We start from the raw sequence: 15,694 nt of genomic DNA, 5'->3' as shown, positions 1-15,694 counted from the left end.
ACAAAATATTGACTTTGTTCAGGATATCCTTCTGATATGATGTAGCACACGTAGCCAGTGTTGGTTCGGTGAAAGCAGTTTTTTGGCCAAGGGTCATGTTGGGTGGTTTGCCATCCCTCTCTCAGCGGTAGTTAGGTTGGGCAGGAATTTGGCCAGGGTGCCAGCGATGGCTTGCTTAGTCTTCGCCAATTCAGATGGCACACACATTGATGAAACACGGCGATGGCAGTTTATACCTGGGTCGATTCAAACCCAGGCTAGTTAGCTCAGAGACGACGGTGTGTACCTCCAGAGTCGAGGCCATCCTATCAGCTCAGGATATGCTTCCTATTAGCTTAATTATCAAATTATACTGTATTATTTATTTATATTAAAAGCATTGGACCCATTGATTCTTTATTATAGTTGCCGAGTAATTGGAATTTTTGTAAAATATTTCGATACTTCACTGCAAATGCTCTTAAACCAGCAGGTGAACAGCACCCGGATTTCCTGCGTCCGCAGTCCGAAGATGAACGGGTTAACAGCTGCCGGAGTGACGATAACGACGAGATCCAAAACGGAGCCGGTTGCAGGGTTCATGATAAAACGTTTAAAAGCAGCGACGAAGATCATGCAGGTGAAATGTACCGAGCACGCGGTGAGCTGCGTGAAACAGGTGTGCAGCGCCTTCCTGGTGTCTTTGCCGGAGAAATCCCGCCGGCATTTTCGGACAATGCAGCAAGTGGAGAAGGCTGTGGTTAATGCGGTCAATCCAACCACCGAGTAGACCACGCAGGTGGAATAGGTGTTCGGCAAACGGACGTTCCCGCAAGCGCTTTTGGCGACCACAGGAACGTGGCACGTGACGTCGTATATGATGATGGAGTCGTCGCAAAACAACAGCATGGTGGCCACCGCCGGGAAACTGGCTCCTAGTGTTATCCCAAGGAGCCAGACAAAGGCGACGAGCTTTACGGCGCCGTTTCCTTGTACCACCAGGGATACGTACCTGTACGGGTAGAAAACGGCCCAGTGACGGTCCACGTACATCAGGATGTTGTTGAGGAAGTGCTGCAAGAGCGTGAAATACATCCAGAACATTTCGAACAAACAGGTGGTAAAGGATACCTGTCGGCGTGGCACCAACACGCTGATTAGATGGGCAACTATTCCGAGAATGCCCCAGCACATGTCGGCCACGCAACTCGTGGCGATGTACAGCAGCATGGGCTTGTGGAGTCCGCGGAGACCGCACGCCCTGATCACCGCAAAGTTGGTCACCGAAGCCAGGCACATGAACACCGTGGACATCACGACTACGTCTCTGCGACTGTTATCCATTCCAGAAAATACGGACGAATCGAAGGTCACGGTGAGAGGGATGAAGTTCACTTTGCTTTGGTTCATCATTTTGCTGTGAAAAGCATGGCAATGAGAATTAACATCAAAATACAAACACAGGTGTGCATTGTGACGTCAGCGATACATCTCAGATAATCATCATCATCAATGTACCCATACTTTTGACCGAGGAATCACTTTTGGCAAGGTGAAAATACCGCGGGTGGTTTGTCGATGCTTTCCCAGCGGTCAGTTAGGGCCGGTGGGTTTATTTCATTTGTTCAGGTTCTGCCGGCGATATCTTGCAGACTCTTCGCGAAGGACACCGTGCAAATCGGTGTGATGTTTATCGTCCACCGATGACCATTGCAAGAAGTGTTCAAACATTCGCCGAAACCACCTGAGAGTCTGAATTCATCAATATGTGCCGTCCCTCGGATGTACGTAAAACGGCGGTCCGGCCTGCGGAATTAGTTGGTGGACGTTGAAGACCACATGGAGTCCTTCCGGAAGAGTAGCCCAGCTGTGTCCGGCACCCTGAAACAAATTCCAAATTGCTGCCCCAACTCCTGCTGGGAACGCAAAGGCAAACCACCCAGTAGAACCCTTACAAAGCCAAGAAATGGCAGTGCCACCACTGTGTATGTATGTATGTATATAATGTTGTACTACTGGTACACTCTGAACTAAATATAAGACATTTCAAATTGAGCACATCGTGTGGGAGTGTGAAGAACGCAAGGGGAAGTTGGACAGATTTGGGGAAGAAAACACGAAACGTTCCTTTGTCCATCAATGAGGGCTCGAAAAAATGTGCGCGGGAATGAATCGGTGGATCGACACTGGGCAGAGCACAGACCTCCGCCAGGCTGAACAGTTTACATGATTTATCCCATTGTATCCCATGATGTATCCCAACATCAAATCATCTCGATGATGTCACGATCGAGATCGGGACTTGAACCAAAATCGAATCGGCTTGTTCTTGCCATCTACCCAACTCATCCACCAAGTTTCGTGAAGAATCACTTGAAGAATTAATAAAAAAAATTCACAACCAGAACCGGCCAGATTCGAATCTTCACACCTTGTCACACACCCAACTTGTCCACCAAGTTTCGACCGAATCCGTCCTTAACTTTTTGAGATATCCTGCTCACAGACAAACACACGGGGGTGAAACGTAACCTCTGTCCACCTTCGTTGGCAGAGGTGATGATAGATATGAAGAGTGCCCGTTACTGGTGCGATTTAGAACATTAAACAGGATTCTTCATCAAATCTTACTAAATGTTTCTGAAGTTTTGTTGAAAGAGTTTGAGTATTTACATTGAAATGCATTAATTTATGTGAACGATTCGGTTCAAAACATTCCACGAACAAGATACCAAAGTTGAAGACACAACCAAAAAGAGTATAACAACGTATATATATATATATATATATATATATATATATATATATATATATATATATATATATATATATATATATATATATATATATATATATATATATATATATATACATACATGCACAGGCTTTTTACAGCCATTTTTCCCTGTTGTGCAGGGGTTAGCTTTTTGTGGGTTCCATGCGATCATGGTTCCCTTCTTAAGGCAATATTTTTTATGGCTGGATGCCCTTCCTGACGCCAACCCTGGTCACCTCTTACGACACACAGGGAAAGATATGGTACACCTATTCTAACCGGGGCATACACCGGGACCAGTACACTGGTATTCATTTTGCCGACCTCAGAGGGATGACAGGCTGAGTCAAACCCCCCCCCCCCCGGTGTTAATTCAGTGGCGAACAGGGCTCGAACTCAGGACCCGAGGATCCCAAACCACCACCCTAACCACTAAGCCAACACCAGGATCAACAATGTACATATATAATATATTTAATTACTATCTCTACAAATGTATTTAAAAAGAAAACATTGGCTCATCTTGGACTATTGCATCTGTCTAAAATAATCACACACACACACACACACACACACACACACACACACACACACACACACACACACACACACACACACACACACACACACACACACACACACACACACACACACACACACACACACACACACACACACACACACACACACACACACACACAGATATTTTGCCTTTTTCACCAAGTCCTTATCCACCAGTGTATTCACCTACCAGATATTCTGTTGTCCAGGTCTTTCATGAACCTTTACCATTGAATAAAAAATATTAAATATCTCCTAACCCACGGAGAGCACGAACATCATTGTATACTTACATCGATCAATAACGTAAATTAACTGCAAAATATCAAGCAATCGGTTGAACAAACCACTTGCTTCTTTTATAGAAAACACCTCTGATCCAAAGGGAAATAATTAATTCTTTCGTGCTACCCATGAGACTGTGATAACGACGTGACAATACCTTTTTCTTCTTTTGACAAATCTTACAAGATACTGCTGAAGTCAGCAGAGGGATCTAAATCTGGTACAATGCTTTGTTAGTGTTTTCCATATTACACCGACTGAGCAACTTTGTGTTCACTCAGCAAATTGGACTCACGTAAATGAAACTTCCAAGTTATAATAACGGTTCATCACATACGGCATCAACCAAGACGTACAGAGCAGTGGTATTGTAGCTTCTCTCTGACCTGGTGTGACCTCCGCCATTTGTGATGAAGTGGAAAAAATTCTGACTTGGTATGATGGCTAACTGCAATTGGTGAGTCAGCAGTTTTATTTCACCATCTTTTTGCTCAAGTGATAATATGTAATGAATTGAAAATATTGTCGAGTCCAGGGGGTTAGCCCCTACCTGAACAGTTCTCCCTTGGAGGTGACAACGGAGACTCCCGTAGATCAATGCGCGCACGGGAAAGAAATGCCAGGCTCTTCACCAGGGCGGTCGCACAGCACAGGGGTTTTACTGTCCAACCCACAACAGATACACGGACATAAGCAAATGAAGTTAAATTAAATGGACAAATTAATGACAGTAACCAAATATGTACAATGCCAAAAATTCAAATTATAATAATGAAATAAAAATATGAGGTAATCTACAGCCTAGATTCCTATTTGAGGCACCTCCGCACTCAGACACACACACAGACAAGGGGACACGTAAAATAAAGAAAATAAAGAAATCCCTTTTTGTTCCTTCACTGAGCTGAGTCCAGGCGATCTTTTAGGACTTGACGATTAAACTGCGTCGTCAGAGTGCGGGCCACCGTGAGTAGAGGATAAATGGGGTTTCTGGGATTTCCATTCAAATTAATGGGGAAAATGGGAAAACCTTTCTGACTCAAGCCCCAAAAGCCCAAAATAGGAGACTGATTTTCTCCCCACCTATCCCCTTCCCTCCCATACAAGCAAATGTAAATTGAGACTGATTTTCTCCCCCTCCCATACAAAGCAAATGTAAAATTGAGACTTACTGATCAAAGCACTTCTTCCCTCTCATATTTTCATTCCACTCAAAGAGCAAACCAACGAATATTTGTCCATGTTCTACTTCAGGGAATAACTTCATTTTCTTATAACATTCATTTCCATCGAGTATATTCACTTTATCCCTCCTTCGGTTTTGTAAATGGGGAAGTGCTTTTAAGAGCACAGTCGTGCTGTGAAAACGAGGAAGTATTCTGTGCCCATGTCTCTCATGTTCTTAAATCATCTTAAATCATCAGAACACTAACAGAACAAAGTTGAGCTAAAAACAGCTTTTAAACGTAGGTTTTATCAAAATCATTCAAAGCAAGATGTTTCATTTTCATGTTAAAATGAGCCAGTTTGGAGTCGGCCAAGCTTCCTCGCAGGAACCAAGCCAAAAAAATTCCGAAATCATTTTCTATGAGGGGCACACCCTGAAAAAACCATTGTTCTGTAATCTCCCATTACATCATCAAGTTACTTATTTAAACCAACTTGTGTGCCGAGTGTGTTTTATTTCGAATATGGAGCATTCAGATGATTACTACAACCTTGCAGATGAATCGTTTTCACAAGATGACAGGTGAGATCCTTAACCCAATTCATTATTAGTTGTTTAAAACATAATTAAATCACTATACAACCAATAATTATTGTGTGTCTTTTTCTAACAGGTTGTCCCCAATAATAACATCTTGATCACTGATGTTGAAAATGAATTATCAGAATTACACGACGAGTGGATAAAGATGAATGACTTCCTTGAAGACATTTATTCGTTTCGAAAAGAAATTGATGATATTTTTCTTGGATGGCAAGAAATTCTCTCACGTCCTTTGATCTTGAGTGACCCAAGTCCAAGGTGAGAAATTATCGCTCTGTCTCCGTGTGTGTGTGTGTGTGTGTGTATATATGTATGTATTTGTGTTTGTGTGTGTGTGTGTGTGTTTGTGTTTGTGTGTATGTGATTGTGTGTGTATATCTGTGTGTTTGTGTGTGTGTGTGTCTCTATCTCTGTCTCTGCCTTTGACTCATTATTTTATTTATTTTTTTCAGTTTAAACACCTGTCTGGATGAATCAAAAACACAACTTAATCTTCTGGAGGAATCTGACATGACACTATCTTCTGGAGGTAAATGTTATATTTATTATTTTATTAATATCATAATATAATCATCTTTATATACCCTAATTGTTCTTCACTCTTTGTTTTGAACAGAATATTGTTGTGGTTTCCTGCCCCGTTGGTGTGTGGGCGACCGCTTTTAGCCAATGGCGGCCGCTCTCGCCCACCGAACGGGCAAATCTAGTCGCAGCTTTCGGATCAACGCCGAAATCCAGCTACGGGTGTATCTTTAATCACACCGAAAATCAGGCAGCCATTCTGTCCGCACGCGACAGGGTCGGATCGCTGAATTGTCGATTTACCTAATTATGCACACAGACAGAAATGCCGGGGATTTACACCTCGATGGGACCTGCTTGAAAACGAGCCGCTAAGCAGCTCGCTCCGTTTGCGATTTGCCGAGAGGTGTATATCGCCAAGCCCCGCCGGATCCAATTCTCTTATCGGTTAGGCCTAAGTCACATTTGCTCTATGGCGAGGATACGGTGGCCGTACACCCTCTGAATTGACAGAAACGTGCGGCGGCCGCAGAGTTTCTGAGGTGGCCTCAGGGTGCCCCCAGGGTGGCCCTTCGCCGTTTGGCTATATTTTACAGGCCGTAAGGTCGCCGTGGAATTATAACGCTGAGTTATAACTTTTTTCATTTCTACATTCGCCGTAGCAATTCGACAAGCCGAAACAAAATAACTGGTTACAATAAAAGAAAAGAAAAAGAACCCACTCGTTACCGTCCGTCTGGCTGCACGTTCGCCTTAGGGCCCCCCTGCTGTCACCTTGCGGGCACCTTGCGTCTGCCTTGAAAATTCTATGGCCGCCGCAGGAACGCCCTAAGGTCACTGTGCAACATCAAATCAAAGACCTACGACACCCTCACGTTTTCGGTCTCCACAATTTATAAATACGCCGTGCGGCTCCCCGAAAAATAAAAACATATGTGACTGCTACATTGTGTGACCGTGGAAATACTGCGGCCACCCTATAATTGCTAATGGCTGTAGATTTTGGAGACCCCATGGCCGCCGTGGCAAATGTGGCCTCGGCCTAATTAATAACCAGCTATATTCCAAACTTAATTATGGCAGTTCAATTGAGGGAAAGGACGCAACGAACGGGTTAACATTCACACAAGGACATTTATTACACACACGACACATATGCAGTCATGCAGTCATGTATGCGATCAGGTACGTATGCAATCAAAGCAATTAATGCAATGGGGGTAAGGGACAGGACACGAGCAAGAGAAAGAACTACAACCGTTGGTCTATTTATTATGTACACTTATTGCAATTCTACTTAAAGACATGGTGCCACGACATTCATACAAACAAAAACCCCAGGAAAGGAAATGGCAAGAACTGGGCATCGTGGGCCGTTAATAGTTCACGGAGCTGTGAAGACCGCAGGAGCTCCGAGAGGCCGTGCTGGTTACCTGCCACCTTCGTGGTGACTCGCTGGGCACTCCTCGACGTCCCGTCCACACGGCAGCTGGCGTGACCGCGGCTCGGCCCAGGCCTCATCGTGCGGCCCGGTCGATCGGGCAGAGTCGACAACGCCTCAGAGGAATGAACGAGCCTTTGCTCTTTCAGAGTTGATGCTCTCTTAAGAGCCCGCCCGTTCCTCAGCGTCGTTCGGACTGTCATTCGGCCCGATCACCTCGGACTGTTTGCCGTTGGTTGGCGACTCCTCTCCGGCTGCGCTCCAGCAACCCACTGTTCGGCACGGCACGGCAGGCTGTGCTCCAGGCTTCCCCGACTGCCCTCCACTGGTCTCGAAACCCGGCTCCAAGCTCCAGGCTTTCGCTCTCTGCAGCTCCCCGACAGACTGCTTGCTTGGCGTTCAGCACGCCTTTATATGGGGTCCGTGAGTGAGGTCTGATCTTTCACCTCTCACCCTTCACCCCTCGTTGGCTCCCCCCTTTTGATCTTTTGATCCGATTTCGACGCGAAGCTCGGAGAGAGTGGACGTGGTAGAAATCATAAACTCCCGCGTCTGTCGGCGGAGATGGCGCCCGTCCGTGGGATTCGCCGTGGGTAGCGAAAAGAGGGCGGCGTTTGTGGACATGAAGGTGAGGCGATGTTGTGGTGGGGATGGCGTGGTTGTTGAGGCGGTTGTGGTTGTCGTAATGGTGGTGTGGCAGGCGTTTTGTGGTGGTCGTGATGGTGGTGTGGTTCGGCGGTTGTGGTTAAGGTGGTTGTTGTGAAGGCGGTTGTGGAGAAGGTGGCTGTTGTGAAGGCAGTTGTGGAGAAGGTGGCTGTGGTTGTTGAGATGCGGTTGGTGGTGGTTGTGGTGGTTGAGAGGCGGTTAGTCCAAAATAAATATAGCAAAAGAAAAACACTACATCAAAGATCACAGCCCGGTTACACGAATAAACCCATTATACCTCGGTGGGGAAATCTATCTGAACATAGAGTTATCGACAAAACTGATCTCTGGGATACCTGAATGGTGTTCTGTGAATTTCCACAACCGGAACAATATGTTGATTGAGTTTCAAAACCAAAACAAACCATCTGACTGCTGCGAAAGAAGATTTTGTTCAATGTTATTATTTCACTATCCGAAACCCCGTCACAGACGGATTCCGTTCCATGAACCCAATATGACAACCAGTGGCGTCTCTTGTAAGAGCCGGATCCCAGTCGATGTACTTCATGGCCTTACCTAATGAGGCCTAAAAACGTCCTTGTACACGACATTTTTGGTGTACACTACTCCTTGTTTCGAAGTCCCCTGATTTGTGCACGTGTCTACTTTGACGTACACCGTGTCAAAACTTCTCAGGTCACAGTACTGAGAAAAAGGTGACGCGACCGCTAAGAGGAGCACAAAATTGTTCCTTCAGTATTAATATATAGAAGATACTATGTTTCTTGTTACATTTTTTGTGTCAAATTCACATTCTGAGGTCGTCGGCATGTGCAGAAGAGGGTTTTACATTGCAGACGCTATTTTCGAGGAGTGGAATTACACCTCTCAGCGTTAACGGTCTGTCGACGACGGACGTAATGACGTCAGCGAATGACCGATGATGTCATGACGTCCTGACGCCTCTCAGAGGTGACATCACACGTCGCCATGTAACGAATGTAAAACGAAAAGTGTTTATTCTGCTTCAGAGTTGAAAGTTGATTATTGCCACTATGTGCGATGCACTCTTACAGGTGCGAAGTTTCTTTCAGTCCAGGTCACAGTACCGAGAAAAAGGTGACGCGACCGCTAGGAGGAGCACAAAATTGGTCCTTCAGTATTAATATATAGATGTTCAATTATAAATGCTTTCCTTATAATTATCTGATTTTGAATTACAAGAAAAGAATAAAGGAGATGTAAAGGGAAAGGGGGGGGGTAGGTTCGCTCCTCCAACGACCCACCACCCCCTCCTCCCTCTCCCCTCCCCCCTCTCCCCTCCCCTCCCTGTGTGTGTGTGGGAAAGGGTGGTGGCTGGGATGAGGGGGGTGGGGGCCAAAGGTAGGGGGTGGAGCTTGTGTAGGTGGGTGGGGCTTGTGTGGGTGTGTGGAGCTTGTGTGGGTGGGTGGGGCTTGTGTGGGTGGGTGGGGCTTGTGTGTATGGGGTTTGTGTGGATGTGGTTTGTGTGGGTGGAGCAATTTTTTAAAATTAAATAAACATGTTGTGTGTGGGGAACTAATTAACTAATCACTAATTATGTGGATATGATGGATGTGGATGTGGCTTATTTGGGTGGTGTTTGTGTGTGTGGAGCTTGTGTGTATGGGGTTTGTGTGGATGTGGCTTGTGTGGGTGGGTGGGTTTGCATGGGTGGGTATTTTGTGGGTGGGGCTTTTGTGGGTGGGGTTTGTGTGGGGGGTGAAAACACTAATGGGGCATTTAAAGGAAATATACAAATAAGATTTATTTCGCTTTCAAGAACCTGGACCATCTTCAATCATGGAAGCTGTTGATGTGGTTAAACAAAGTACAGTATTGAAACTATGATTAAAAACACATTAAGTGAAATGAAAACTTTAAAGTTTTATATGGGAGTAAAATTGAATATGGTAAGACAAGGTGATGAAACTACTCCCTATATGAGGACAAACCCTCACTTTATCTCATCATTTCAAGATTTTGTAAGATGTGATGTTTACGATGAACTCCAGAGACAAGAACAAGATGTTGATAACAATGTAGTAGGTCGTGGATTTGCTATTACAAAAATAATCTTTTTCAATATACACATCTTAAAATCAGATCCTCTTCAAGCTTTTTCTCATATTGATTTACCAAAAGAGATAAAACTTAAGAAAGCGGTTGTTAATATTCAAAACAAAGAAAATAAATGTTTTCTATGGTCTGTTCTTGCTCACTTACATCCTCCACAATGGAAACCTGAAAGGGTTGAACATTATAAGAAATACGAGAATACATTAAACGTTAAAGATTTAAAGAGTTCAATGTCATTGAGAGATATTCCTAAATTTGAGAAAATGAATAATCTATCTGTTAATGCATATGGATTAACAGATACAAACAAAGTTCAGATATTAAAAATTTCAAACAACTATAAAAATGATGAAACACACATTGACCTTCTCTAGTTTACTTCAAAGGAAAAATCACATTATGCTTTCATCAAAAAATTCTCAAGATTAACCAAATCACAACTATACAAGAGAAAATGTAAAACGTATCCTTGTAAGAGATGTCTCAACTCCTTTTACACAAAAGAACGATTAAATCAACATTAGAAATATTGCAGTAATCATAAATCAACCGTAATCAATTTACCAAAAGCAGGTTCAAACATATCATTCAAAGATTTTAACAAATCTATAAAACATCTGTTTGTGATATGTGCTGATTTTGAAAATATCCTTGAAAAGATAGACACTGTTTCTCCAAATCCAAATAAATCATACACAAATAAATATCAAAAACATACTCCTTGTGGTTTCTGTTATTATATCAAATCATCTGTTGGTGATTAATACAACAAGTTAGAACTTTATAGAGGAGAAGATGCCTCAGAGGAGTTTGTAAGACGATTGGAAAAAGACTGCATAAGACAAAGAGAAATAATGGTTAAAACCTATAAACCAATGTCATTCACAAAGGGAGAGAAAAAGGAATTTAGAAAGAACAGTATCTTATCTATCATATTTGTGAGGAGAAAATTGAGGGAGAGGTCAAAGTTAGGGATCATTGTCATCTGACTGGAAAATATAGAGGTCCAGCTCATTCCCATTGTAATCTTAATTACAAGCCCCCAAACTTTATTCCTGTCTTTCTTCACAACAACGCTCACTATGACACACATCTATTTATAAATGAACTTTCAAAGACATCTGGAGATATTTCTGCCATTCCGAACACAGATCAAAAATACATCTCATTCACAAAAACAATTCATACATCCCCCATAACCCATATCAGATTTCTTGACACATACAAGTTTATGGCAAGTCCATTATCTAACTTAGCATAAAATATTAAAAACTTTCCGAATCTTATATCACATTTCTCAAATCAAGAAGAGATTGATCTCTTATCACAAAAGGGAATATATCCGAATGTCTATATGGATTCATTTGAGAAGTTTAAAGAAACACAACTTCCTTCAGGGGAAAGTTTCTGTAGCAAGTTGAATAAAACTCATATTTCTGATTGAGATTGTACAAAAGCTAGAAAGGTTTGGGAGAAGTTTAATATGAAGAATCTTGAAGAATATCATGATTTTTATCTTAAAACTGATGTATTGTTATTGGCTGATGTGTTTGAAACTTTTAGAACAGTCTGTCATAATAAAAATTCTTGATGAGACCCCGCTCACTATTACACAGCCCCGGGTTTGGCTTGGAGTGCTCTGTTAAAAATGACAAAACAGAATTTGGAATTAATCAGTGATATAAATATGCTTTTAATGATGGAGAAGGCTAAAAGAGGAGGAATATCTCAAGTATGTTCCAAGAGATATGCTAAAGCAAATAACAAATATCTTCCTGATTATAATAAGAATGAGGACAACTCTTACCTGATGTATTATGATGCTCACAATTTGTATGGGTGGGCTATGTCTCAATCTTTACCTGATGGAAAACTTAAATGGGTTAAAGAAAAACATTATGAAAAAGTTTTACAAGACATTGTTGTCTCCTCTCAAAAAGAATTGGATGAAGCTGAAGTTGGATATTATTTTGAGGTTGATTTAAAATATCCAGAAGAACTTCATAACAAGCATAAAGACCTACCTTATGCCCCTGATAAAGAAAGTCCAAGAAAAGAATGGTTGAGTGATTACCAACAGTCATTTAATATAAAAGGTAAATCTCCAGAAAAACTACTTACTACATTAAATGATAAAGAAAGTTATGTTTTGCATCAAAGGAACTTGAGACAATATTTATCTGCTGGGTTGAGAGTGAGGAAAATTCATCGGATTTTGAAATTTAAACAAAGTCATTGGTTAAAGAAGTATATTGATTTTAATACAAAAAGGAGAACAGAAGCAAAACAGATTTTGAGAAGCACTTTTATAAATTAATAAATAATGCTGTATTTGGAAAGACTATGGAAAATGTCAGGAATCGACAAAACAGAAGACTTGCTACATCTTGGAAACAGGCTTCAAAGTTAATTAATAGACCAAGTTTTGAACGAGCAGAGGTGTTTTCAGAGAACTTTTGTGCTATTCATTTGAAAAAAGAGAGTATTGAAATGGATAAACCTATTTATGTTGGAACATCAATTCTTGACTTGTCAAAGTCGTTAATGTATGACTATTACTATAATAATTTAAAATCAAAGTATAAGGATAATGTGTCATTGTTATATATGGATAGATAGTTTTGTATAATAAATTAATACAAGTGATGTATCTGAGGATATGATTGATAATATTGATATTGTTACAGAAATGGCCCTTATTAGGCCACTAAATATAGGATTAGCTCAGATCCCCCATTAAATGCATGTTTAGCGAGGTTGTTTGGTAAAATGGACGTTACATGTGTGTCGGGAGGTGTAAGAGGCTGTTTATTGTTTGTGCGGTGGTGGTGGATCGACAGCTCACTCTTCTTCCTTCCCCATCCCGGACAAGGCCCAGTTGGCTAAGAGGGTGTGCCCAAAAAGAGGAAGTTAAGGGGGAGGAGCGAGTGGCTTCGAAGGGAGCGAACGAAGACCTCGTAAAAAAGGGTTCAGTTTGGGAAAACAGTCGGTTTTTCGAGGCGTGCTCGGGTTTTCGAAGCGAGCGAACGAAGGAGGGACAGTGTTGAATCTGCCGGGAGAGACACTGAACCTGAGCGCGCTGAGTCTGCATTTTTGGCAGTAAGAGAGGCTGCCTGCACGTCGAGTCGGCGATCGACTCTTATGAGGAGGTGATTCTGCTGTGAGAGAAACGGCAGTCGGCTTTGAGAGGCGAGCGTAGAAAAGGAAGGAAAAGGTGATTCTGCAGAGAAAGAAACTGAGAGGACGGAGTTGAGAAGTCGGGCTTCGAGGTGGGAAGGCAAGAGAGGAAACGCCGGAGCCTCTGACGGTCCCTACTCACCTCACGGCTCGAGGACATCTTGGAATCCCATGGACCCAGCCTGCCGGAGCCCGGCACCTCGATTTTGGCCTTGTCTGGTGAACAGGCCAGGCCTGGATTTGTTTGCTGGACCTTGAGAGAAATCAGCTGAGGCCCATCGTCGATCTGACGGTCTTGTGCCGTCGACCTTACGTGAGGTCAGAACGCGCGGAGACCGCGTGCGGTGTGGAAAAGGAAGGCGAGCGCCATCTCGCCACGCGGCGTGTTCGAGTTCGAGCTGGGGGCGCGAATCCGTGGACATCCGCTTGTTACGAGCGACATTCGTGCTTTTGACACTTTCCTCTCATCCATGAACCTCACCAAGTACTCTGTCTTGTCTGCATGCATGCTGTCTGTCTGTCTTGTCTGCACGTTGTATAAGGCATATCTCGGTAGCGACCCCCTCGAAACCTGTAATCTGTAGTTCTCTACTAGTTAAGAACGGGTTAAAGATTGTTAATAAAAACATTGTTGTGAATGTTTTGCTTGTGTCGTGTTCCCCGATGTTCCCCAATAAATCTGGTTGGTTTGTATGAAGGTGCCGCTATGGATTAATTTGTGTCGCGTCGAGAATGATCTGTTCGATTGGCATATAAAACCAAAATGGTTATAGACTGGCAGAAAACGCTCGGCATCTGACAAAACCAGTCTGTAACCGGGGTTCTATTTCCCCAACTGGTAAGGGTCAGGATTATGTTGGTATTGTGATTGAAGACACGTGACCCGAGGCCTGTGCTGAGCCAGCCGGCTTCCCACCCGGAGAAGGTGAATGTGAGGGAGGTGCCAAGAGTCAGGTGAGAATCCCGCCACTCCGTCGTGAATCCACAACAATATATATTGTTACGGTTGTGGAAATTCGCATTACACCATAAAGAGTGCTCAGGTGAGATATATCGGTAAGTTCACGTGTAGTTAGCCCAAACCCGTTGTGTAGAGGGAATATATGTGATTTATCGGGCTGCGATTCTTTGAGTTAGCCGTTTTTCTGTTCTATCGTTATTTTTGACCATCTGAAGACTTCAAACGAAGGCCCCGTGAAAGGCCTACAACAGCGCGCGAGTTTTCCCGCCTTTTTTGCGGTGCCGGGGGCTGACGGGAGAGGCTGCGAGAGCTCGCTGGCGATTGGTGGATACGGGGTGTGAGGTGGCCGTGAGGAGGAAACGCCCCTTTTCGAGGAGCTTCTCGAAAGGGCTAGAGGAGAGGCGGAGCCAAAAACGGGGCGGAGCGATGGGCGTTGCTCTGCGCTGTGAAGAGCGGAGCCCCGCTCCATAAAGGACGGACACGGGCGGGGTGCGCCCTCTTCTTTTCGTCCTGGAGCTGGTCTCGCCGTTCGTCTCTTCTCTTCGTCCTGGAGCTGGTCTCGCCGTTCGTCTCTTCTCTTCGTCCTGGAGCTGGTCTCGCCATTCGTCTCTTCTCTTCCTCCTGGAGCTGGTCTCGCCGTTCGTCTCTTCTCTTCGTCCTGGAGCTGGTCTCGCCGTTCGTCTCTTCTCTTCGTCCTGGAGCTGGTCTCGCCATTCGTCTCTTCTCTTCGTCCTAAAGCTGGTCTCGCCGTTCGTCTCTTCTCTTCCTCCTGGAGCTGGTCTCGTCGTTCGTCTCTTCTCTTCGTCCTGGAGCTGGTCTCGTCGTTCGTCTTGGCTCGTCTCGCCTGGTGGTCTGGTCTGGTCTTCTGTCGGTGCCAAGGTCTTCTGTCGGTGCGGTCCTGAGACCCCGCTGGCGGGACGGAGTGTCTGCCATTCCCCTCTCCCGACCCCGAACATCAACGGTTCCCCCCCTTTATCCGCGCTGAGATAGCGCCGGAAACCCCGTCCGTGGCGTCGAGTGGCCAACACGTGCCGGCGCGAAGCACGAGCTCACCGACCACGCCGGAGGAGCTGGGAGCTGAGGTCGCGGGAGGAAGACTCGACACGCACAGGGAAGTTACTACTTTTCTTTTCTTTTCTTTGCATTTTGTGTAAATGTGTGTGTGTGGCGCCGTCCGACAAGTATAACTGTGTAAGTGTGCCCGAGTAAGTCATATTCGGTTGTCGTTCTTGCTTTCGTTCTTGCTTTCGTTGCATGACTGTATGGCTGTATATACGTGCTTGTCTGTGTGTGTGTAAATAAAGTGCATTGTGTGAACTGTTTTCCCATTTCGCTTCGTCTTTTCCTTGTATTGAATCTCCATCTTGCATCACGTAAGGGATTGATAGTGGGTTTAAAATGCCCGGCAATTAATCGGAACCGTCAAGGCCGATGATAACTCCACTCGGTTATCCCTGTAATACGGAACGAACCGCT

General features: G+C 44.1%; 2 protein-coding genes across 2 annotated transcripts in view; one reads left to right on the top strand and one right to left on the bottom strand.

Annotated features, from left to right (window-relative positions):
• Positions 1–399: 399 nt before the first annotated feature.
• LOC147013000 (olfactory receptor 51I1-like) lies at positions 400–1,083 on the bottom strand. The gene has a single exon (XM_085853466.1). It carries the CDS (start codon positions 1,081–1,083, stop codon positions 400–402), a length of 684 nt encoding a protein of 227 aa, XP_085709592.1.
• A 4,408-nt stretch (positions 1,084–5,491) lies between these two features.
• Positions 5,492–15,694, top strand: part of LOC147012999 (interleukin-13 receptor subunit alpha-1-like) — a 96,430-nt gene continuing 86,227 nt past the window's right edge. Inside the window, exons 1-2 of the mRNA XM_085854425.1 lie at positions 5,492–5,630; positions 5,825–5,901. Coding sequence (XP_085710551.1) covers positions 5,518–5,630; positions 5,825–5,901 — 190 coding nt within the window. The 5' untranslated portion in view covers positions 5,492–5,517. The remainder of the gene's footprint in view (positions 5,631–5,824; positions 5,902–15,694) is intronic.

Source organism: Eptatretus burgeri, chromosome 14 (genome assembly GCF_056783735.1).
Source record: "Eptatretus burgeri isolate ZD-2024b chromosome 14, Ebu_testis_v1, whole genome shotgun sequence".
Lineage (NCBI taxonomy): Eukaryota > Metazoa > Chordata > Myxini > Myxiniformes > Myxinidae > Eptatretus > Eptatretus burgeri.
Note: the sequence above shows the minus strand (reverse complement) of the source record. Positions and strands in the feature narration are given on the sequence as shown.

Coding starts and splice junctions, on each gene's coding strand:
- LOC147013000 (XM_085853466.1), bottom strand. CDS start 1,083: ATGTTCTGGATGTATTTCACGCTCTTGCAGCACTTCCTCAACAACATC.